The following is a 25,447-nucleotide window of genomic DNA, read 5'->3' as shown; positions in this document are numbered from 1 at the left end:
AATCAAATTAAATCAAATAATAAATAAATATATAAATACATAAATAAATAAATAAATGGATGGATGTGACAAAGATAAAATAAGAGTTATTTCCTAACACACATGAGAATTAACATCCATTATATAGGAAGTTTCAACTGAACCTGTATATGTCTTAGAAAACCTATTCTTAAGATAGCTTAATTGTGTTGTTTTTCTATTATAGCACTTCAAAAGGGTGAATGAAATGAGCTCTTGCGATTCTAGTATTTGAAAAGCTAAGTAATTCTCTGGAAGAATTATTCTAAATGAGCCTGGCCAAGATACTGGATCTGTGTGAAGAGGACTAAGGATACAATAGGATGTCAACTGAGACAGAACTTCAAGTGGCTGTTAAAACCAGCACAAAGAAAGAGTCTAAAAGGAAAGGTAGGAATTTCTTGTACTTTACAGCTTAGTTAAGGATGGTACTATTTCTACTTATAGGATCTTGTATTGTTGTTTTGTTAGAAACTGACTCACCAGATGGGTACACCAAATCTGTCTCTCCATTAAGCCTGAATGCATTGAAAGAATTAAATAATATGCAGAAGACATAGGATTTCTATAGAATCGGGTTTATTCTGTATTTTTCCATAAGCATTTATAAAGGAAAAAGAGATTTCTAGAAGTATATTTTCTCAAATTACTTTAAATGTGCCTTTTTATTGATTACTTTACACATAACCTTTTCTCTGTTTATTGATTTGTTTTGTCCTATGACTTTTGTCAACCAGTCTAGATTTGGGTTGATATTGTAGCTAATCATATTTAAACATTTTTGTATACCGCCATAATGAGGATAGTGCTTTCTGACATTCATATGAATAAGCTTTTTTCATAGTTTACCTGAGCTTATCCTACCCTATGCTACGTTTATTTCTTGTCTATCCGTAAAATGCAATGAAGTTGCATTGACTTATAATAGAGGCTATATAAAATATTTTTGGCCCATTACTCATATGTATATATTGAGTGGGGTCCTTAATACATTTATATGCATACATTTTAGTTTTTAAATATTCAAAATCTCTTCCTTTATAGGCCAGGTAGTGAACCTCTCTAGTCCATCACATGGCTTTTTAACTATCTTCTTCGGAGTTAATTTAACACATATCCTGATTGTCGGGTTTTTTCCAAACAAACCTTAAAATCTGAGTGTTCCCCCACAGTGGTTGATGGATTATTCATGGGATCTTTATTTTAATGGTGTTGGCATTCCTTTTCTCAATATTTTCTGGACACACTCACATACGCACACAACACAACATAACATGAGTGGGGGGCAGAACAGGCAATCCTTTTTTGCATATGAATTCTTACACAATTAGGAAATGTAATGAGAATTAGGGTGCTTCCCTGCAGAAGACACCTTTTGAGAATGAAGCAAAATGATTAAAAAAAAACAAGTAGCTTAGAATAAGCAAGTTCAGTAAAATTTGGGATCATTCTTTTCAAGCAACACTGACTTCAAAATGTTTATTTTGGATTAAAAAATGACAGACATTGTCTTTTCCTTATTTCTCATTTTCCTTATCAGCTGTTCTTGAGAGCAAATTTTCTGACTGTTCTATTTCTTGGGCTAAAACACCCTTTGGACTGCATTTTGTACTTGCCAGCCCTTAGCCCATCAAAGGGTTCTGTTTTTTCTGTTACTAATTAATGAAGCAAATTTATCACGTCATCACTTTGCAATGGTTTTGAAGTCTATGGTACAATTTTCTTTTTTACTTCTTCAAACACCAAAGACAATGGAAATTATGATCCAATCTGTGCTTTTCTACCTGACTTAATCAATCAAAGTGCTTTGCTGCGTTGGCAAAGATTCCTTTCTGTCCGTTTATGCTTAAATGTAAAACATTTAAAAGAAATGCTAGTGCCCTTCTCTCATTCTTGTTGCTCTGAAGGGAAATACTTGTAACTTTTACAGAGGATAATATCTGACAAAAAAGTAGATATTTCCATGGTTGACATCTTGATCCTATTCCTTGCCTATTACTTTAAAGAGTTTGAAATAGATTTTACAGCTGTGTATTTTCCCTAGTATTACTTAGTATACTTGCATGTAACTAATGGGGGGAGGGGGTTGGGAAGGGAGAAAGAAAGGAAATAAATCTGTTCTTAATAATATAAGAACGCGATACTGAATCTTTCTGGATGCAAGAAAACATCCACATGCACTGATGATGTTATATAGTTGGGTAATGAAACATCTGCTAGCACATAAGCAAGCAAGCTCAGAGAGCACCAAGGACAGCTCATTTGAATTTATACATGGTATGCTTGTATGTATGAGTGGTTCTTTAAATTGGGGTTTTCTAGATTGTTTTTAATATTAGATTTGTTTACATTGTCTTTTTATATTGTTGTTAGCCGCCCCGAGTCTTCGGAGAGGGGCGGCATACAAATCTAATTAATTAATTACATTTGAACCCAAGACTCTGGAGGTGAAATAAGGTAAAGTTCTCACAAAGCAGAATGCAAACTGTTACAAATTATATTCAGCAGTAGCAGAGTAGCTTTGCTTTGATTTCAGATTTAGCACCAACTAAAACCGAGTTCATCTATCCAAACAGAGGAACATCATATGATCAGTTCTGGATTTGGCGTCAAAGTGATTAAATAGACTCTTATGTAGATACTCTGAATAAATCTTCCTTATTTTGTCCTTTTGGGAGTAGGGCTTCTTTTTCTGCTGTATTGGAACTTTATGAAATATACTTGGATAATACTGAAAAGTTGACACATTCCTTCTTAGTCCTGTGCTGTTCAGTGACTAAAAAAGAATTAAGTGCCTGAAAGCAGCTTCTCACTCTAAGTCTGTAAAGAAGAAAAAAGAGAGCCACGTAGTTCCCATCCTTCTTTCTCACTGCAGATTCTGGCTTAGTCAATAAATTATGCTTAAACAGTGTATGCCTTAGTACAATTTGTGATTAAAAACTTAGTAGAATTTGTGTTAAATGCATTTCTGTAGGGCAGGATTCCTGGAATCAGCAGTCCGAGATCACCGGACAATGACTTGGTTAGCAAACTGATACCTATTCTTGTGGGTTATGCTGTATGGATAGGTACATTAAAAATTAAAGGCCAAGAATTCCTTCTGAACCATCGGTATTAGTTCACAATCTGCAGAATGCTTAGGAATAAATCTTCCCATCTTTTTCTATGTCTTTCATCTTTCCCCTTTCCTGTCCTTTGCATGCTTAAATGCAAAAGAAGAAACATTTGTCCTTTTGTTTTGCTTTTAATTTGTTTTGCTAGCTCTCTGCCAGTGAAAACATAACCCGGGCGGTGCCCACATTTTCTGGACCCCATTTTTATTCTGGACAGCTGCCTACAGCCCTTGGTCAATGAAAATGGAGTTCAAGGGGGCTGAGCTCTGTTTTCACTGGCAAAGGACTGCAGGAGACCATCTGTGCCTAAAATGGGGCCTGGGCTCCATTTTCAATGTTGGAGGCACTGTGGGCTGGTCCTTCCCTGTTTCCAGGACAGCCCTGTGGCCCTGATCTAATCAACTCACTGGCCAAATTCAGCCTGCTGGCCTTGAGGTTTGACACCCCTGCTCAAAATGAAAAGAACAGGAATTTACTGAACTTCCTTATGTAAAGGGAGCCAATTTGGTGTAGTGGTGACAGTGCTCTTCTAGAATCCAAGAGACTGTGAGTTCTAGGACTCTCTTAGTCATCAAGACTAACCGGTGACTTGGGCCAGTTATTTTGTGTCAATCCAATCCACCTCACAGGATTGTGGATATGGGCAAAAATAGGAGGCAGGAGTAAAGTATATTCACCACATTCAGTTTGTGTGTGGAGGACGATGACAAGATGATAATAATGTAAGAAAGGTAGTTTTCCCATTCTAGCATCTGGCTATGGAAAATATTTCCCGAACTGGAAGCTGAAATGCCATATTCCACAAGGCAGCGTTAACCTAAGTCCTTCCAGATTGTCCTTATACTATTAAATAATAAGATGCAGGAAGCATGAGCAGAAACCCTCTGGATTATGTGACCATAAGGCAGAGTATTACAGAGGGGGAGTTGTCACTATTCTGAGCTGCTTTACTATTGACATCTGCTTTAATATGGGACTGCTTTGGGAATGATTTCACCGATGTTTCTGTTTTTTTTCTCAGTTGAATTGGAATCTCAACCCATTTTCTAAACTCATAGTTTCCTTTGCTGATGCTTCCCCTAAACCAATTTTCATTTATTGTCTGGGATTTTTTTTTTTTTGGGGGGGGGGGGTTATTATTCTGCTGGTGAACAGACAAACAGATAATGTTCCAAGATCTTTAAATCAACACTTGATTCCTAAAAATAATGAACTAAAGGAATAAAGAGTTACCATAAGGCAGTGATGGTGAACCTTTTTTCCTTTCGGTGCCGAAAGTGTGCAGACGCCCAGGCCCATAATTCAGTGCCCCCCTGTGCCCCATCCCCTGAACATGTGCGAACAACTCCCTGCATTGCACATGTGAAGATTTCCGACCTTCAGTGGGCCAGGTAGGGCCATTTTTCACCTTCCCCAGGCTGCAGAAGGTTCCCTGGAGCCTGGGGAGGGCAAAAACAGCCTCCCCATCCCCCAGGGGCACTTCAGAGGCTGGAAAAACTTTCCCAGAGCCTTCACTCCAGCTGCAAATCAGCTGACCAGTGCACACATGCATGCTGGACCTGAGCTGGGGCAATAGCTCATGTGCCAGTAGATATGGTTATAAATTCACCATCATGGTCATGACGTATGGTATTAAGTTAGATCAAAAGTGAGGATATGAAACTTTATGATGCTGTTGTCATTAACAAACTTCACATACCTTGAAGTGTCCTGACCCCTAGTAAAAGTAACAAGTTTTTTAGTGGAGTTATAGTAAGAGAAAGGGATTTCCCACTTTTAATTACTATATTTTAGCTCTATTTCAGATGAAAACACTAAATACATTTAACTTTTTTTAAAAAAATCTACCATTGCTTTGCATTGAATACTTGTAGTCCTTGACTTACAACCATTTGTTTATGAACCATTTGAAGTTATGATGACACTGATAAAAATTACTTCCACTTACCGGACCTCACATTGCTACCGTCACAGCATCTCTATGACCATTTGATTAAAATTTAGATACTTGGCAACCGCTATGTATTTATTTATTTTTTAAAGTCAATTTTGTTATTTATATGTAAGTATTTGAATACAGCATTCCATTTTACAGAAGTAAAAAAAAGAAAAAGTAACAGAAATACTGATGGTAATAATAATAATACACAGGGAAAAACCAATTATACATTTTAGTTTAACAGACATCAGTCTTGGTATAGAGTAGATACAATCTAGATGTTGTCAGAATTAAGCCCTGTGCAAGAGTTAGAAATAGAAACAAATCTATGATATCCAATAAAAATTAGTTGGAAGGGACAAAAGAGAAAAGATGGATTTTGGATCAATTTTTATTAAAAGATAAAGAATTTATACAGCTGATGGAAAAATAAATGGGATTTTTTAAAAAAGAGAATAGGCGAGACTTCACTACAAAATGTGTGGAACACAGTGAAAGCATATACAGTATCAGATTAGCTATACCTTATATAGCAAGAAAAAATTAGAGAAAGAAACAATATGAAAAGATCCTAGAAGAAGAATATAAAGACTTGAAGCAGAGTTACAAAAAGAACGACAAAATGTGAATCTAAAAAAATCAAATGGAGATAATTAAACATAAGTTAAATATAATGGAAAAAGAAGAACTGGCATAACAAATAAAAAGAGCAAAACAATTTTTTTTTCAAAATGCTAACAAACTCGGAAGCTGGTTTGTTTGTAAATTGAAGGAGAAAGAGAAAAAATGGATAGTAAGAGGCAGGATGAGAAAAGTATATCATATTACCAAATGGAAAAGAAAAATGTATATGATTCAGGAGTTCTATAAGAAGTTATATGACTATGAAAAAAATCCCAGAGGAAAAAAAATAATACAATACTTGGAAGAAGCCAATTGACCAAAAGTGTTGAAAATGGTGAAAAATATGTTGAATAAAAGAATAACAATGGTAGAATTAGTATAGGTGATCAAAAGACAAAAGAATAACAAAACAGCAGGTCCAGATGGTCTACCAGCAGAAATTTATAAAGATTTACAAGATACATTGATCTTGTCAATGTTAGAGGTATATAATGAAAGTTTTATTACAAGCCAAGATATCACACACGTGGACGGAAGCTAATATCATTTTAATCCCAAAGAAGATTTAGACCAAACACAAATAAAAAACTATAGGCCAATAGCTGGGGTAAAATGCTCCCGGTACACTTGTGCGTGAGTTGTTGGACAGCTGGTTATGAAGGGAGCGCAAGGCTCCGTCCACCCACCCGAACGCCACCATTTGGGTTCTTGTACCCTCTGTGCATGCACAGAATGTTTGTGCATGAACAGAGAATAAAAGATGGCAGCGATGGGTGGGTGGGTGGAGCCTCACGCTCTCTTTTTGACCAGCTCTCTGGCGACTTACAGGAACTGGAAGCATTTCACTCCTGGCCAATAGCTTTATTAAATGCAATCAGCGTGCATTTATGAGAGTTGTGGCATCTAGAGTGCCATTTTGTGACCTTCATAGCTGGTTATGATAAGCAGCGTCTATGGGTAAAGCTATATTCACTCAACAACTGCAATCAATTTTTTTAAACCATAGTGAAAAGGTGGTAAAATTGGTTGTAAATCATTTAACAACCACATTGCTTATCAATGTCCCTGCAGAGGAGCAGCATATAAATTGAATGAATGAATGAATGAATGAATGAATGAATGAATGAATGAATGATTGATTGATTGATTGATTGATTGATTTTGGGGCCTAATTGTGGTCATTATTCCAAAACTTCCTGTATAGTTTTATATAAACTGTTAAAAAATAACTTATGCGGAAAACAATCCGCCAAGCCTTCATCAATTGTTATGAGACCCATATTGTAAGATAAATATACAGTACATGATCTATATTGCATGAATAGTTAAACCCACAATTTGGGAAACACTACATTAGAGACATAGGGAACAGACAGAATGTTTCTATGACTGCTATTGCATTATCTATACTTTCACCATCATTAATACTTATGTTTTTAATTCCTTCCCCATTTAGAAGTCTGATGTCTACTAACGTGGGGCAAATAATGAATTTGCTAATAATAAATTGGCTGAGATCACTTTCAAAAACTGTCTTTTGGGTTTATGTGGGACAGGCCTATTTAATACACACTTTCCACAGTAACTTACATGGCTATTTCAATAATTCATAGATGCATGTGCTGCAGAGTTTAATTGATTGGGTTCAAATACTTTGCAAAAAATAAACCTCTTGTGTGGAAGGGTTAGTGACAGCATTAATTAGAGATGCTCTGAGTCGTAGTGCAAGCTATGGAAATTTTTCCCAACTGAGTCACAATTGAAAAAGTCATTTATCTTCCTATTTTGTTAGAGGCTGATTCTTTTTCATTGGGCACATATTTCGACTTCATTTTCCCAGTGGAATGCAAGTGATCAAGTAAAAAAGAAAGAAAAAGGCAACCATGATAAGCACAATAAGAAAGTCAAAGAAACCCTTTAGACATATTGGCATGAATTTAGCTCTGCTTGAAGCCATAAAAGAAGCAAATGTTTATTTATTTGTTATCTAGATTCTAAACAAGCTTCGCTATTGGTTCAGTTGAATTAGTACTGCATTGATATTAGTATATGTTTTGAGTCATTCTAAATTGACATTATTTTTCTATAAATATTTTAAAATATTGTTAAATTAGATAAGGGGTGTACATAAGCACACTAGAGTGCCTTCCGTCCCCTGTCCTATAGTCTCTCCTATATCTTGTATTTCTTCTCTACTATATCCTCTATAACTTTCATTGTGTATTATTGTGTATTGGACAAAATAAATAAATAAAATATAAAATATAGTTATTTGCAAGATTTCTAAATCTTGCAAATTTAGGATATTTGCAAGATTTAGGATCACATTTGGGATATTCCATATTAAATTGAAGGTTAAAGCTGTTAAAAATATTAAAAACATGTCTAATGATAGTAAGATGAACATTAATTCAATAAAAGTTATTTTTAGTGTTTACATGGCACCCTCATCATATTTTAAGTGTAAAATTAGTAAGGGACACACAATATGGGTTTAAGCATTAGTGGTCTATAAATTTGTTAATTTAACAAATAACATGAAAATTACTATTCAGAGATGTGAATATATTGTAAACCATATTATCGAATATGGGAAAGCAGACTTTTATTTTTAGATATATGGACTTTGGATGACTGCTAGTATTTTTTAGATTTCATGAGTATTTCATAAATGTTATGATGAGATATGAAACAACTGTAAAGTAAATCTTGATAACAGCAATGTCTAAATCTCACTAATATAGCATTTAAGGAATTCTTCTATACACTTTATTGCCATCAATAAAAATAGATTTAAAAATCTGAAAACACGCATTTTTTCCCCTGTAAGACTAAACATCACTGTGTTATGAAGTCTTAAAAACACTTTGTGTATGCTGAAAACAATGTACATAGTAATACAATTCATTTAAGTTCCTAGCATAAATTTATAAAAGTAATATGAAAAACTATTTTGAATCAGGACCATTACATTCCGTTTTGGCATGAAACCGTAAAAGGACAATTAGAGACAGGGCTCTACTTACGAACAGGTCACAGTGCGCTACTTACAAACAACCTTGCAAGAGGTTGTTCGTAAGCCTCTTCTGTTTGCAAGTTCAAGCAAGTGTACATATGGAGTGCTTTTAAACCTATCTTCTCCCATGTTCCAGGACTTTCTTTGTTAGAATTGCAAACAGGTTTGCTTGTATCTGCACAAGTGCATAGTTCAAAAGTTCCTAAGTGATGCCTGTACTCCTTTTATGTATCTAAGCTGCAGGTGATAGAATATCATCACAATTTTCTATTGTAACTGATAAAAAATATCCTGCTCAGTAATTTATTTTGAATAGAATCAAATACATTAAGCTTCTTTTCTAAAGAAGGTACCTAGGCAAACCATGTGTATCTTGGGAGGCAATATTGTTGGCAAACTAACTGAAAGCTGAAAGTGGCCATTTATCATGTTTTTAAACAGTAAGCCTATCATTTGAAAATACTACAAGTGAATATTCCTGGGATCTGTGCTAAGCATTCAATTAGCTTATTCAGTTCATCTCTATCTTACCCATTTATCATTACATGAAAAGAATGTTCTAAGAAGGGAGTTAGAAATTAGTTTCAGACATGCTCTTAAAAATTATTGTTTTGATTTTCCCTAATGTTACTTCAAACTATGCGCATTTTCTCAATTAGATTTTTCATATGACATGTACATCCAACAGATAGTACAGTTGTAACAGAAATGTGTATTTTAAGAAGAGATATTTGTAACAGACACACACACACATACTTGAGAATATTCTAACTTGAAAAATGAGTTTTGTGTGCTCGACCATTGAATTTGAAAACACAAATAAGTGTCCAAAGTTGACAGCACTATAAATAGGCACGGCAGAATCAACAATTGTTTAAAATCTGTGGGCTGTTTCAGCAAGCACTGTCATCATAAATCACATTTCTACTGTTATAGCTGAGTGAGAAATGTTACAACGAAGCATTGGAAATATTTGCATTTTCTGATAGGAAGTAGAATTGCATTGTTACAAACAACCTCATGTACTTTCTTTCTAGTCAATACTATTTTTCCCATTTCTATAAAGGTAGTCTCTCAACCTATCGCCACAATTGAGCCCAAAATTTATGTTGCTGAGTTAAGTAAGGTTTCTCCATTTTACTTCCTTGTCATAGCTAGATTCACTGTTAAGTGAATCATTGCAGTTATTAAGTTAGTAATATGGTTCTTAAGTAAATCTGGTTTCCCCATTTATTTTGCCGGTCATAAATGTGAACCAATTACCATATCCGAGTTTTGATCAAGTGACCATGGGACTGTTGCAACAATCGTGTGAAATCTTTTTTCAGTTCCATTATAATTTCCAGCATCACTAAACTAGGTCCTGTCGGCCAGATAATGTTGTCTGGTGGAGCCTAGGGGAAGAGCCTTCTCTGTGGCGGCCCCGGCCCTCTGGAATGAACTCCCTCCAGAGATATATACCATCCCCTCCCTCCTGGTCTTTCATAAAGCTCTGAAGACTGGCAGGCATGAGGACCGTGAGTTGGATAAATGTGGATGATTGTACATGGGGTTTTTAGAATCTTTGCTAACTTTGTATATCTCTTTCTAAAAAATAATTAGATTTCTTCATATATATTGTTTGTATTTACAATGCTGTACGCCGCGCTGAGTAGCCTCGAGAAGGGCGGAACAAAAGAGAGAGAAAGAAAGAAAGAAAGAAAGAAAGAAAGAAAGAAAGAAAGAAAGAAGGAGTGCTCAATCCATGGGCCACAGCCCATTTAGAACTGGGCCATGCAAATGGCAGGTGAGTGTGCAGCTTCACATGTATGCAGCTTCACTTGTGTGAGCAGCTGGTGTGTTCATCCACTGCTTGCACAAATGGAGTTGTGTGAATGTGCATGCACTTTGTTTACATTGAACTGTCTCCTCAATGAAACATTGAGGGGTGGAGATCAATGTCTGTTTCCTCCATTATAGATCCAGACAAATGCTTCCAATATAATATAAAATATGAAACTATGCACTTAGATGGTCATATGAAAAGAAAGGGGGGGAAACCCCTCCATACCCTTAGACTAATTTTGTAAGAAAGAGAATAATCCCAACTCAAGAAGGGTTTTTTTGTAGATTCATTGCTAACTGGCTTCTGAGAGTAATAATATAAGCAAAGTAGATCTGGGGAGGCTGAATTAGCAACAGATCCATTCGTTGTACATTTCCACGCTGTAGTGCAAGAAACCAATGATTGACTTCCACTTTTTCCCAAGTCATATTTGTATTTGAGCAGCATCCAGGGTATTCAGCCACTAAACATAAAAGAAGAGTAAGTTTATATCCTCTTGTGTCTTTCCTCTGTTTGCCACAAATAGAGATATGGAAACAGCTGCTTATTACAGCTTGTTAGTACAGGCAAAGCACAGCTCCTTCAGGTATTAAAGCAGCTGTGTTCTTTGGAATTGTTGCAGAACTGTTTTCAAGGCTGGCCTGGTTATCTGCATGTGACAGTACTACCACTGACAACAAAGTGGCTCATTTGATGCAAAGGTAAGTATGTGTGTAGACAGCTGGCCATGCAAGCCTTCCAAAAGATGTGGCTCATTTGATGCTTTAAATAGAAGCATTACTTGTATCAATACACATGGTGAAACAACTCTTAAATGCCAATAAATAGTGACTTTTCCCTACAAGGGAACATAGAGGTAGAAAAAAATGTCCTGTAAATACTATAGATTTTAATGATATTTTTATAAAATATTTGTAAATATTTTTATATTATTTATTTCAATTACTTGCGATCTTGGTTTTACCACTTCCTTAGTAAAATTATAATAGTATAAAGAAAATGAAATAAAACCAAATCTCTATAGCTGGGACATAAACATTTCTTCAATTGTACAATTCCATCATCCTTGTTATATGGTTATAATTACCAGGTGAAACAGATTTTGTCTAATACTGTACAGAATATCATTTTTTTCCTAAGAGTTCTGTGATAATTTAATTAATGGTTGTTTTACATGTCAATTTTCTAGCAGGGTCACAAATATGGGCAGGATTGGGATGATCTGTGATAATTCAGTTTAAAAGTATCCAAAAACTTCCTTATTCTAAATCCCATGTTCCCAACATGGGGCCCACGCCCCACAGAGGAGCAATTTCATTTTTAAGGGGGACAATTGGAAATTTGTTTGAACCTAATGACCTTTTAGACTTCCTCTGTGTGAGTAGTTCACTTTTTGAATAATAAGAATTATATGTCATGGGGGGGGAAAGCCTCAGGATTTTAGAGATGCTTAGGTGAGGCATGGCCAAAAAAGGTTGGGAATCACTGTTCTAAATGATACAATAGCTTCAGGATCCGGGATGTTAATTTGTTCTTTAGAAGTAGAAAATAATCATTCTATTTATTTAAACTTCACCCCAGAAGCTTATCATCGTTGGATTGTAGGTTTTTGATTTTGTATACAGGTAATCCTCAGCTTAACAACAGTTTGCTCACTGACAGTTTGAGGTTACAATGGCACTGAAAAAAGTTAACTGATAACTATTTTTGCTCTTATGACCATTGCACCATACTATTTTTCACTCTTATGACCATTGCACCATAATGCCATGGCCACATGATTTACATTTGGTTGCTTGACAAATGACTCACATTTATGATGGTTGCTCTGTACTGGGGGGTCATGTGATCCCCTTTTGCAAACTTCTGATAAGCAAAATCAATAACGAAGCGAGATTCACTCAACAACCGTGTTACTAATTTAACAACTGCAATGATTCATTTAACAAATATAGCAAGAAAAGTCGTAAAATAGGGCAAAACTCACTTAACAGATTTTTCACATAGTAACGTAAATTCTTGCATCAGTTATAAATTGAAGGCTACCTTTACTACCCATCATATTGTATTGTTCAGTTAACATTCAGATACTATGACTTGCAAAGTGTGAATGAAAAAAATAATGAATAATATCTGTTGGAAACGTTGTTAAAAAATTTAGTTGCTTTTTAAAATCTCTGATCTAAACATTGCCAGCTTGATTTGCTAGATATAGTTATATCTAGTTATAGTTCATTTTCTTGGACTACAGTAAGGCAATTGATAACCTACTATTAGATAAAGCAGAAAAATGTGGGTTAGACAGCATCAACACCAGATGGATTTGTAACTGGCTGACCAACTGCACTCAATGTGTAGTCCTCAATGGAACTGCATCTACATGGAGAGAAGTATGCAGTAGAGTACTCCAGGCTCTGTTTTAGGCCCATTACTCTTCAACATTTTAATCAATGACTTGGACAAGGGGATAGATGGGGAACTCATCAGATTTGCAGATGACACTAAACTGGCAGCAATACTCCTGAAGATAGGCTTAAGATACAGAAGGATCTTGACAGACCTGAACATTGAGTGCTGTTTACAGTAATAAAATGAAATTCAAATGAAATGCTTTGGAGAATAGCCCGACTCCCTCTTCTTTGTGGCACCTCCTGAGATATACGAATGCTGCTATCATGTTCTCCCCTAGTCCTTATTTTCATTAAACTAGACACATCCAGCTGCTGTAACTGTTCTTCATATGTTTTACCCTACAGTCCCCTAATCATCTTTGTTGCTCTTCTCTGAACTCTTTCTAGTCTCCACATCTTTTTTACATCATGGCAACAAAAACTGGATACAGTTTTCCAAGTGTGGCCTTACCAAGGCATTATAAATTTGTATTTATATACATAAATAGCTGTGTATTCTAGCTGTATATTCCATTTATCAGTCTCATCCCACCAAGTTTCCATAATGGCAACTATGTCATATCTTCACTCATTTACTTGAATTTTTAATTCACCCTGTTTATTCCTCATACTCTGTGCATTGGTGTATAGACATTCAACTCCATTTTGATTGACCTTGTGTTTACTGTTTACATGACCTGTGTTGTGCCTGACTGCCCCTATTTCCTTGCCACCTGTTTGATTAGTGCATATGATGTGGCATTCACTATTAAATGTTTAGCTTTGCTTGACACAGGGTTGATAAAACATAGAACACATGGGGTAATTTAAGACATAGAACACATGTTTTGGATTTGTTTTGATGCTGCAATAAAATTCTTGTTTTGTATCAAGCTATTACCATTTAGAAAGAGTCATTATAAGACTAAGAGGGTTTACTAAAGTTCTTATGGATATACCGTAGAGACAATCAGCACATTAACCTTTTAATAAATAGCTTTGGTGATCTTTTTGTGGGATATTGCATGACCTACATTTTAATAAATATAGTCCTGACACATTGCAACAACACTGAATATAGGTTTGTCACCATGGAGATAAACAAAAACAATATTTCTGGCTATAGTGTTGAGTGAATCCAAGACTTTCTTCTAACACACAGAAACTATTAAGAAAGTAAAATAAGAGAGCTCAAAATACATTTAAAAATGAGTAAAAATCTATTGACTATCCTTAGGATGAAGCTGAGAAGAATATTAAGTAGAAGACTGAATTGACAGCAGAAAAAACTCAATTGAATCATATAATTCTGTTCTGTTTCATTACATCTAAGTTAAGGAAGTCAAAGGAAAAAGACGATTCAGTCAGATCATATATCCTACTATTCTGGACCAGATATCTTCACATTAAAAATATTTTATTTGGAACATTAATAGGATTAGGAAAAAGTTTCTGATATTTCCTAACATGATTCCAGTGATACTGTATGTACGGATGAAGGGAAGTATAGGTGCCCCAGGATAATATTGCAGGATCCAGTCTGGGTCAGTCACTGGAACCAGAAGTTTGGTCTTATGAGCTTTTGGAGTTGTGCTAATACTGGACATGTCATCGTGAAAGAAACATACTTTGATTGTTCTACTGAAGTTAAAGGGTGAAATGCAGTTTCTGGGACATTGCCTTCCATAACTGGGAGTGACACAGGAGATGTTTGTTTCCTGCAACAACACTGTAAATTATGCCCAGAGAATTCTGCATAATTTAGTGTAAATCTGTCAACATGGGCACAATATGATTTTTCTAGTGTTTGTTGGTGCATTTTGTGCCATTGAAATCTCTGGATATTTTTTTCAAGGGCAGCTTCACACAGAGCATTTTGCAAAATCTTGAAGTGGAAATGAGGAATGATCAAACTTTGCCAAACCTGGCTGGCTCAAGAATGGTTTCATTTGGCACACTGGATCTAATTGCCAGATGGTCAACCATGTTCCTCATCATGGCTGGCAACTGGGCAATTTAACAACAGCTGAGGGAGGACTAAGGTGTCCTCTCAGAATGTGGAAAGGAATAGGCCCACTCAAAAAAGCAATTTAAAACAGTCCTCTATTTATAATATGTGTATAAAGTGGGATCAAATGCAATTTTCAGCATTGGTGCATATATTATAGGTTATGTATTTTAGTTTAATTTGACCAAATATTTTTGCCAATTTTTATATCGATCAGCTTCCCAAGCTGACCTCAGGTTTTCGAAATGAACTATATTTGCTAATATTTTAATTTACTAATTTATTTATTTATTATTTATTTATTATTTAGATTTGTATGCTGCCCCTCTCCGCGGACTCCGCATTTACTAATGCTTTGCTGCTATTTCTCAAAGTTTGGATACAAATGCTTACTAAAGATGCACTATGTGTTTTAAAAGTTTGTCTATAGGCTGCGAGAATGTATTTTTGAGATAGGATTTTTTTTAAAAAAAACAACCCTTCAATATATATGAATAACAGTTTACTATTAGTTAATCATCTTGACTGATGTTTATACTTATTTTTCAGATTTTTAAATTCTTTTTAAAAAATTATTATTATTTATTAGATTTGTATGCCGCCCTTCTCCGTAGACTTTTAATTTTCTTTAAATTGTTTTAGAATTTTAAGCCTCCCAGAGTCACTTGGTTGTGACTCTGTTGAGTTGGGCCACTACAGAAATTGGAAGAATGAATGAATGAATGAATGAATGAACATATACACTCTTCGTTCAATTGCATATTGCAATTCTAGCAGTACTCCAACTGGAAATCAATACAGGATTAATCAAACTGAAAAAAGAAGCATTTATAATCCTAAACTGAGCACCGTTAATTAACATACGTTATCCCATCAAAAATATGCATGAAATCATAAAACCTGAGCTTTCTGACTGAATGGCTTTTCTTGCACCTAACGGAAAGAGTTCATTCTACTATCCAGTTCTTCCTTGCCAATATTCTGGTAAAATTGCCAGCACAATATCCATTTATATGAGAATGTCTTAGTGAGAAGAGGGTATTAATGGTCAAACATTTTCTTCTGTCTGAACAAAATATATAGCAATATTCATAAAAATGTGCGTAGGCGGGGTGTCGTTATCAGACATGAAAATTCAGAATAGACCTGGTGAGAAAATATAAGATAAACCATCCTTCTTGTATTTATCTCTGACGATACCTGATATAAAAAGGGTTTTTTTTTATCAAGTAATTACCTGTGAATTAAGGGATAATCTTACATTTACTGATAAGAATAGAAATTGCTTAAAAATAAGGAATGTATAGGTACAAAGGTGCAAATAACAAGGCAGTACAGCTGAAAATGTAGATTAAATTTTAAAACCTTTGTAAGAAGAAACTTGTCATGTTATTATCTCATTTCATGTCATCCCCATTCATATCTTCAAAACAGTCATAATTTTCTAAAACTTTTTAAAAACTAACTGGTGAATTCTATATTACTTTGCTTTTTAAAAAAATGACAATTGATTATTAGAGACGTATAGGTGCTTAATTGTGTAATAAATGTTTCCAAATGTATTGTGAAATTATTAGTCTTTACCTTTAGTTGTCAAGCAGTGCTATATGTACAGTTCTATAGCAGGGGTATCAAACTCTGTTTCATTGAGGGCTGCATTATGGTTGTGTCTGACTTCGCAGGGCCAGGGGATATGGCCAGATGTGGCTATGGTCATTGTTGACATGTTGGGGAACCTATGGTGACCAAGTCTTCTCTGAGACACCCTAGCCCCCCGCAGTCTCATTATAATCTTCCTTCCTTCCTTTTCTTTTTTCCTTCCCTCTTCATTCTCCTTTCTTCTTCCTCTTCCTTCTCTTACCTTATTTTTTCTCTTCACATCTTTCCTCCTTTTTCTTTGTCCTTCCTCTTTCCATTTCTCCCTTCTTGCATGCTCAAATGAAAAGGGGGAAACATTTCTCCTTTTGTTTTTAGCTTGTTTTGCTAGTCCCCTGCCAGCAAAAATGGAACCCACAGCCTGTTTTGGGCTGTGACTGCCTTCTGCAGCCCTCTGCAAGTGAAAATGGAGCTCTAAATTGAGTTCTGGCAAGAACCTTTGTGGCATGAAACACAATAAGCAAAATCTTCAGAAATACAAATGTTGTCTCCTATGACAACCACTCTCCTTTCCTTCTATTTATTCCCCAGACAGGTAGGGGGCCATTTAGCATCTACATGTGCTTTGCTTCCCAAATCGATTCCTTGTTCTCCATTGCTTATTTCTTCTAACTGCTCTGAACATATGTGCATCTGGAACAGGCCCCAGCTGTTCTTTCTCCTTACTCATATCAGCCTCCAAAGGCAACTGCTTCTCCGGTGGATGGGAAATGTTGGATGGCCCTGGCTTTAGAATAGAATAGAATAGAATAGAATTTTTATTGGCCAAGTGTGATTGGACACACAAGGAATTTGTCTTGGTGCATATGCTCTCAGCGTACATAAAATAAAATATACATTTGTCAAGAATCATGTGGTACAACACTTAATGATTGTCATAGGGGTCAAATAAGCAATGAAGAAGCAATATTAATAAAAATCTTAGGATATAAGCAACAAGTTACAGTCATACAGTCAACATGGGAAGAAATGGGTGAAAGGAATTATGAGAAAAACTAGTAGAATAGAAGTGCAGATTTAGTAGAAAGTCTGACAGTGTTGAGGGAATTATTTGTTTAGTAGAGTGATGGTGTTCGGAAAAAAACTGTTCTTGTGTCTAGTTGTTTTGATGTGCAGTGCTCTGTAGCGAGGTTTTGAGGGTAGGAGTTGAAACAATTTGTGTCCAGGAGGTGAGGGGGCAGTAAATATTTTCCCCGCCCTCTTTTTGACTCGTGCAGTATACAGGTCCTCAGTGGGAGGCAGGTTGGCAGCAATTGTTTTTTCTGCAGTTCTGATTATCCTCTGAAGTCTGTCTCGGTCTTGTTGGGTTGCAGCACCAAACCAGACAGTTATAGAGGTGCAGATGACAGACTCAATGATTCTCTGTAGAACTGTATCAGCAGCTCCTTGGGCAGTTTGAGCTTCCTGAGCTGGCACATTCATTCATTCATTCATTCATTCATTCATTCATTCATTCATGTATATATGTATGTATGTATGTATGTATGTATGTATGTATGTATGTATGTATGTATGTATGTATTTCTGTGTCTGACACAGAGCATCCATCAGAGCCTTCCCCAGACTCCAGCATTGGCCCAAATTCCTCCCTAACCTCCTCATTGTCCAACTCTATGGAACAAAATGTGACTAAATCTGGATGTTCTGCTTTGGATATGAAGCCTCCTCCCAGAAGATAACGAAGTGTCCCAGAGAATACTGCAGACCCCTTTCAAGCAATGCTTATATGCTGTGTCCTGGATAGAAGGGAATGAACTGCCAGTAATCTTTTCTGCCATCCTCACCACTCACTGCTCTGCCTTCCTGGCTGAAGCAGCAATGCTTTCAAACCAGACTATAATGCAATATGACAAGATGCTCTTCGATATTCCCTGGTGGAATCATTGGCTAGAATAGAGAGGGAAGTAAAGAGGCAATCTAGCTTGGAGTCACTCCATGGGAAAAAGCAACAGAGGTTAAACTCTGGAAGCCTTTATCTGCCTTTTTCCAAGAGAATGCAGGTTCCTGTAAAGATGTGATAAGATCAGAAACTACTTTTGTCTACTCAGTGAGTTGATCGGATTCCTTGAGCTTGGCATTCCTTTTGACACACCTGTACATTGGATGTGAATCTTTGTTAAGGGATAATGTACACCTGTACATTGAACACTGAATCTTTGTTAACAGATAATAGGAAGAGAAGAAAAAATAGAAGAAGTTAGAAAGACAAGAAGAAAAAGAGCTACAGAAGAATGAAGGGTCCTAACATAGACATTGCCTTTTGGTTTATGGAATAAGTTAAAGATCTGACATTAGAGCCAGCATCAAAATAAAAAACAGATAAGAATACCTCCATTTATCAGTTGGCAAATTAGTTTATACAGGTTATGGATTCTCGCATTACCTCTAAACCTAAACATAAAAAGGGCTGATTACTGTGGTTAAATTAAAAAAACCAAGAGAGGGGCGGCATACAAATCTAATTAATAATAATAATAATAATAATAATAATAATAATAATAATAATAATAATAATAACCTAATTATTAATGTGATATTTTTGCAACCCAATTCTATGTATGTATCTCTTGTATCTCTCATTTTCAGAAACTAATTATCTAACAAAATAATATAATTTCTGATAACATGACCCATTTCGTTGCCTCTTAAGATTTGTCCCTTTCTTTGAATGTTATGCAGTTCCTGTGTTTTGCATTGTTTTTCAGTAAGTCTTCATTCTCAGTTCCCAGTATTACATGTTTGGCTTTCAGCTCACTTACATTGTTTCCTATTCACATTCTTGTCCTTTGTTTTAGAATCTGTTGCTACAAATTTTAACAACCTGCTTTGTTTTGCATTCTGTTTCCTTTGTGTATTTCCAAAGAAGGAACTTAGATAGAAATATATACATGGCTTTTTCTGGGTTAACCTGTGGCAAATATACTGGGATAATAGGTTTGTGCTTTGCTTGCTCTGCCTCTAAATAGAATAAAATAACATATGGACAGTGAATTAATTTCCTTCAGATGAGCAACAACATTATGCTTCAGCACCTACACGGTGCTCCAAATATAGTAAAGTAGTGAGATGGATGAGATGAGTGGGTGCATGTTAATAATAGATTATATTGATCTGAGTGAACTTGTTTTTGAAGGAACAAAAGCCTGGAAGTGGCTCATAGACTTAACTAATGCAGTTTATATTAAAACATAAACTCATACTTATGTCCTCTTTCTATGCAATGAATTTTACTTACTCTGGACTGCAAAGTGTTCCTTATTAGTATGATGTACGTCATTAAATACTAATTGGACCTAGTCAACCACATTTGTGCCTAGAACAAATTTCAAAAGAATTGAAGAATATTCTGCTGCAGTTCAGTGTTTTAAATAATAATAGAACCTTAGTGTGTTGATTGTTTAGATTTACTGATGATAAAAAAATACGTGTAAATAAATATAAATACAACAGAATAGCAACTATCACCATTGCTCTAGAAGTGTGCATGTTTGTGTGCATTCCACACATATGACTTATGGGAACAGTGGTTTTTAGACTGACCTATTTCTGAATGTCTCATGAATAGGAAGAAAGCACATTCTAAGAGATGATGAGCCCAAAGGACTGCCAAATATTAGTATCAACCCACTTCTTCCATTTATTTATTTGGTTTATATTTAATTATTTTGTGGATGTTTTGTTGTTTTAATCTCTTCTAAATTGTTTAAATTGTGTTGGAACTATAGAATGTAAGCTTCCCAGAGTCAGGTACTCTGACTTGGGTAGGTATCAAAATTGAATGAATGAGTAAATAAATAAACTTTTATACTTATAGTTCTTCGTCCAAAGAATGATTCTGCAAAGTCTTTCAACATTTGGACATACAGCAGTTTACCTTCATAGAAAAGTCATTTTTTTGTACAGTAAGTACAGTATGTGAAATAAAAATAAAAATGGGGATACAGTATAACTGTCAAAGATATAGGCACCTTCAAATTCAGCAAGTGGCCAAAGAAATAAAATGGACTGCCCACTATAAGTAAATTGGCAATATTTTAAAGAAGGAGGAAATCATGGTGGTAGGAGACCTTAATTACCTTGATATCTCTTCACAGACAAATTGCCAGCTACAATCCTTATTTTGCTAATAATTTCCTTCCTTAGGGTAGAGATTATATAGCCATTAACCTGCATTAATGGTTTAATTTGGATTCCTGTGTTGAGAAAATGATTGGTCATGCTGGGTTCCATAGCTATATGATTCTATGATTCTCATCTCAAAGTCTCCGAGTTCGCAGAGAGGGGCGGCATACAAATCTAAATAATAAATAAATAAATAAATAAATAAATTTTATGTTAAAACACAGTGTTTTTGTTATCTGCACCTACACTTTTCCTATATCAAATTGGAAGTATTTTTCAATTTTTACACCAGCTTGAAAGTACTCATGGGTTGCTTTTCAAAATTGTATTAGCTCAAGAATGTAATTGATTTGTCTTCATTTTGCAAAAAGGTAACTTGAGAACAATGAAGTTCTTGAAAAATGCTACAATGACTAGATTTTTTTAAAATAAGCATTTTTCAATAGAATAAAAGTATGCAAAAGAAGCCAAAGATAGAAAATAAGAAAAAAAAAATAGAAGGAAAGAAATGGGAACAAGGGACACATACAATTATATCTTCCACTTTTCTTTCTATCAATAATCACTTTCTTAAACTTTTCTGAATTCTCTTATATCCCTTTTTATCCGCTCAAAATGCTACAATGATTTTTATCAGCACATATATTTCATAAATATAAAAGGGACATTTTATCATACATGGTAGACAGCTAAAACTAAAAAAAAATATCCATATAGTACATACTTTGATATGGAGTATTTTAAAGATTAATATTCAATTGAAGGCAGAACTATTTCTTTTAGTACTAATGGATAAACAGTTAAGGGGGGGAAAAGCCATGAGAGATTATTTCAGTATATGATTATTGCAGTGAGATTATAACATGCACAGAGATTGAAAGATTCCACACTGTCAGCTATGGAGGAATACTTGGTGAAATTGGTAGATCTTTCTGAAAAGGATAAACTTTGTGATTGTCTCGAGGTAACATCCCTTCTTCCCCTGTTGCCCAGGGTCACCCACAGTTAATTAAAATACTTTAGGATTATGTCCCATTCGATGTCTTCCAGTGGTGAGATTCAAAAAATTTTACTCTCTTTCTGTGGGCGTGGCTTGCTGGGCGTGGTGTGACTTGCTGGGCGTGGTGTGGCTTGCTGGGCATGGCAGAGGAAGGATAATGCAAAATCCTCACACACCCTCCCCCCCAATTAGCTGGGACTTGTGAGGCAGAGAATAGATGGGGGTGAGGCCATTCAGAGTTGGTATTTACCGGATCTCCAGAACTGGTCAGAACATGCTGAATACCACCTCTGCTTCTGACTCTCTTGGGATAGCTATTAATATATATATAATGATGGTCTCCCTTTTCGTAATGATGCCAAATTTATAATGTCTTTAGCCTTTTATAAATAACTGTATTCCTACTATGGGATATATTGTCCCACTTCTGCTGGTACAAGTCATGCTAAATAAAGAAAAAGGGTAAAATTTTCAAAGTATTCTGTCTTTGGGAAATTGAACAAGGTCAATAATGAAATTTACATTTCAAGCAGTTTTGTTCAAAGAGGGAAAATCCCCCCTTAAGATAAAAATCATAGGTTTTCAAAGCTTGTAATATGAAAATGAAAAACACCGGCTATAAGCATTCCTCAAATTATGTCTCTTTAAACCAGACAGAAATATTGTTAAACTTCTTTCTGTCTGCTTACATTATTGCCCTCCATTAAACCTTTAAATGTATCCTGAGCTGCAAAATGATTCATAATTCACAATTCAAAATATTTTAAAGTCAGGTTTTGTGAAAAGGAGGCTCTCTAAGATTTGGGCCTAGAATTCCAGGTGTGTGTGTGTGTGTTTGTGTGTGTATATTATTAAATATAATTTAAAATGACATAAATATTAATAAAACATAATAAATTTTGCAATTCTCATTTTGGGTAACCACATCTGCAAGTAATTAAAGCAATATATTTATATACGTCATAACTTATCAGATACAGTTAAAATAACTTGATTTTTATTCCAAGTAAGGATATAAAATCTGGCATTGCATTTACCTACATTACTTTCCTAATTATTTTATTTTGTTCCTTCAATCCACTGGAAACGGAGTGTTATGTTACTGATTACCTGCCTGTATCTACAGTTTTCTGGAAATAAAGGCAAGTAATCATTGCTATAAAACTAATTCCTGCGGTTTTTGTTTAATATCAGAATTCTGTTTATTCTTGAAGTTGCCCTGTTCTTTTGCTTTGTGTTGCATTTCACTGAAAGAGGGTGTGCGAGAGCTACATACACATGGGTGGGGCGCATGCATGGGGGCCATGAATGCAGCAATGGGCATCCAAATTTTTTTACTGCCACATTGTGGTTGTGGCTTATTTTGTGGGTGTGGCTTAATGGTCATGTGACTGGGTAGGAGTGGCTTGAATGATCATCATCTTTCAAGTGAATTGTTAAGTCCTTGATTTAGTGTTGCTTGGGTGACAATTTGCTTCGTGTTTCCCGCACTCTCCTTCCGAGGTCGCCCCCCCCGCCTCAGGCTGGGTAGCTAGGTGAACAGGTGTTGCCAGAAGCATAAATGCTGCCAGTGCCGCTTCTGCCCATGCCTTATGCTTGCACCTCAGGTGGGAGGTGGTTGCGTGAGGCTGGAGGGGAGCCGGGCAGGAAAGAGGGAAGCTCGTCCAAGACAAGGAAGGAGGAAAGAGGAAAAAAGCAAGGAGTGTAGACGCAGCAGCAGCAGGGGAAAAAAGGAGATTCGAGCCGAGATCAGCAATCCAGAAAGTGACAGCCGCCAATCAGCTGGAGCTGCTCACACATCTTCATTTCTGCCTGTGGAACTGTGTTCCATCCCATTCTGCCTGATGCCCACCCCTGTATGAATGCATTACATTTTGAAAGTTCGGGTATGTGTGCCCCCACCAGCCAGCTGGTCTTTGGGTCTCTGCGGGTGTGGGGTGCACATGGATATACGTGGGGGGTTGGACATGTGGGGGATGGCTGTGTACATGCACAGGTGCGGGGCACATGAGGGGTGCACATGCATGCACACAAGTGGGGTGCATGTATGGGAGTGGGGGGAATGCGGGGGGCATGTTTGGATTACATTTTGGGGGTTCATGTGCACATGCACTTTAGGCACTTGGTCCAGAAAATGATCGGTTCTATCACCTTGCTGGTGAAGGTCATGCTCCCATTTTTCTACGGTAGAGTTTTGGGTTCTAGCGTTGTATCAATGGGAAGGAAGACATGAAGGGAATTCATCTATCTTTGCTTGAAGGTGGTGGTGGTTCAAACCTGGAGATCTCAAATTCCTTAGAAAAGAGCATTCTTTTAACAGTCTTTGATCAAAACCATTCATTTAGTGACTGAAGTTACAATGGCACTGAGAAAAGTGAGTTATAAATGTTTTTCTTCCCATTCCTTCTACCCCTCCCCGCCCCATATTAAAGCCTTCACCAGAAATTTACATCTTTGCATAATGGATTCAAAGTACAATAGGCTTACGTTGTTACAAAGTCCAAGTTTAACCTGATTGCCTTATTGCTTTGTATTTTGAATCTTCACTCTTGGTATAGGAGTTTGCATCTCTTCAGTCTCCGAAGTGTAATTTTGATCTAATTCTTAACTGTGTTCTTGATTTCAAATGATTTCAAATGATTTAATTACTGTGTTATGTTTTTGGGACAGAAGCAAATTTTGAATAACTAGGACTCTAAATAGCCTTTATTTTTGTCCATGGTAGTTGGAACTGCTGGAATTTGTACCATCTCTGATCAAGTCATCAAGGGAACCAATGTCCCCTAGCTTTCCTCCCTCCCTCTTTCATCTTCAAGTTTCCAGCTCATTGACTAGATTGTATCAGCATAATCTAGTCATTCTGGATTTTTGCAGGGTAATATATACAGAATAATCAGCTCATTTAAATTCAAAACAGAAGAGAGCAGACTCCAATAACGAATAACTTTCCGTTGGGATAGATAACAGATTTAAAGCAATTCAGCAAATGCAATTTGAGCAAAGAGCAATATTTGTTCTTTGGGCCAGACTATATGGGACCATCTTCTGCCACATATCTCCCAACGACTGACCAGAACCCAGAGGGTTGGCCTTCTCCAGGTCCTGTCGGCCAAACAATGTTGATTGGCGGGGCCACGTGGAAGGGTCTTCTCTGTGGCGGCTCTGGCTCTGGAATCAACTACTCCCAGAGACTGGTACTGCCGCCACTCTCCTAGCCTTCTGAAAGGCTGCAAAAATAGGGCTCTGCCGGCAGGCCTGGGGCCATTGAGCAAGACCATCTAGCTCTGGCCAAGAAGAATGAATGTTTGTTGAATGATTGTGTCACTTTGGAGTTTTTAACTGTTTAATATTGTCATTGCTTTATTATGTCTTTTTATCATTATTTATATTGTTATTATTATATTCTTTCTATTACTGTATGCCAACCAGAGTCCACAAGGGGTTGGGTGGCTTATAGGTCTAATAAATTAAATTTAAAATTTAAAAATATATTCTAGTGTTCTGTCGAGCTCTCTGGTAGAATCCTCCAGAAACTGCACAGATACAATTTCAGGCACACACACGTTTGAAAATTCAAAACAATGTTCTTTATACCGAAAATGCAAATAAACGAAGCACTCTTTTTGTATAGCAAAGAGCACTTGTCTCCAAACAAACTGGTAATTTGTACAAGTCCCTTATCAGTTCTGTGATACTTAGCTTGCAGCTGTGAGGCAATTCAAAGCGGGGGAAAATC

At 36.1% G+C, this 25,447-nt stretch overlaps 1 protein-coding gene across 10 annotated transcripts in view; it reads left to right on the top strand.

Annotated features, from left to right (window-relative positions):
• The window catches only part of DAB1 (DAB adaptor protein 1), a 283,159-nt gene that overhangs the window by 93,329 nt on the left and 164,383 nt on the right, over window positions 1-25,447 (top strand). For 9 of the 10 annotated variants that reach the window (XM_070746003.1, XM_070745995.1, XM_070745997.1 and 6 more), the window contains one exon: window positions 206-408. In XM_070746003.1, coding sequence (XP_070602104.1) covers window positions 342-408 — 67 coding nt within the window. In that variant the 5' untranslated portion in view covers window positions 206-341. Of the gene's footprint in view, window positions 1-205; window positions 409-11,139; window positions 11,237-25,447 lie in introns of those variants that run through there. The other variant, XM_070746004.1, reaches the window with a different exon arrangement.

The sequence above is a fragment of the Erythrolamprus reginae genome, chromosome 3 (assembly GCF_031021105.1).
Source record: "Erythrolamprus reginae isolate rEryReg1 chromosome 3, rEryReg1.hap1, whole genome shotgun sequence".
Classification (NCBI taxonomy): Eukaryota; Metazoa; Chordata; class Lepidosauria; order Squamata; family Dipsadidae; genus Erythrolamprus; species Erythrolamprus reginae.
Note: the sequence above shows the minus strand (reverse complement) of the source record. Positions and strands in the feature narration are given on the sequence as shown.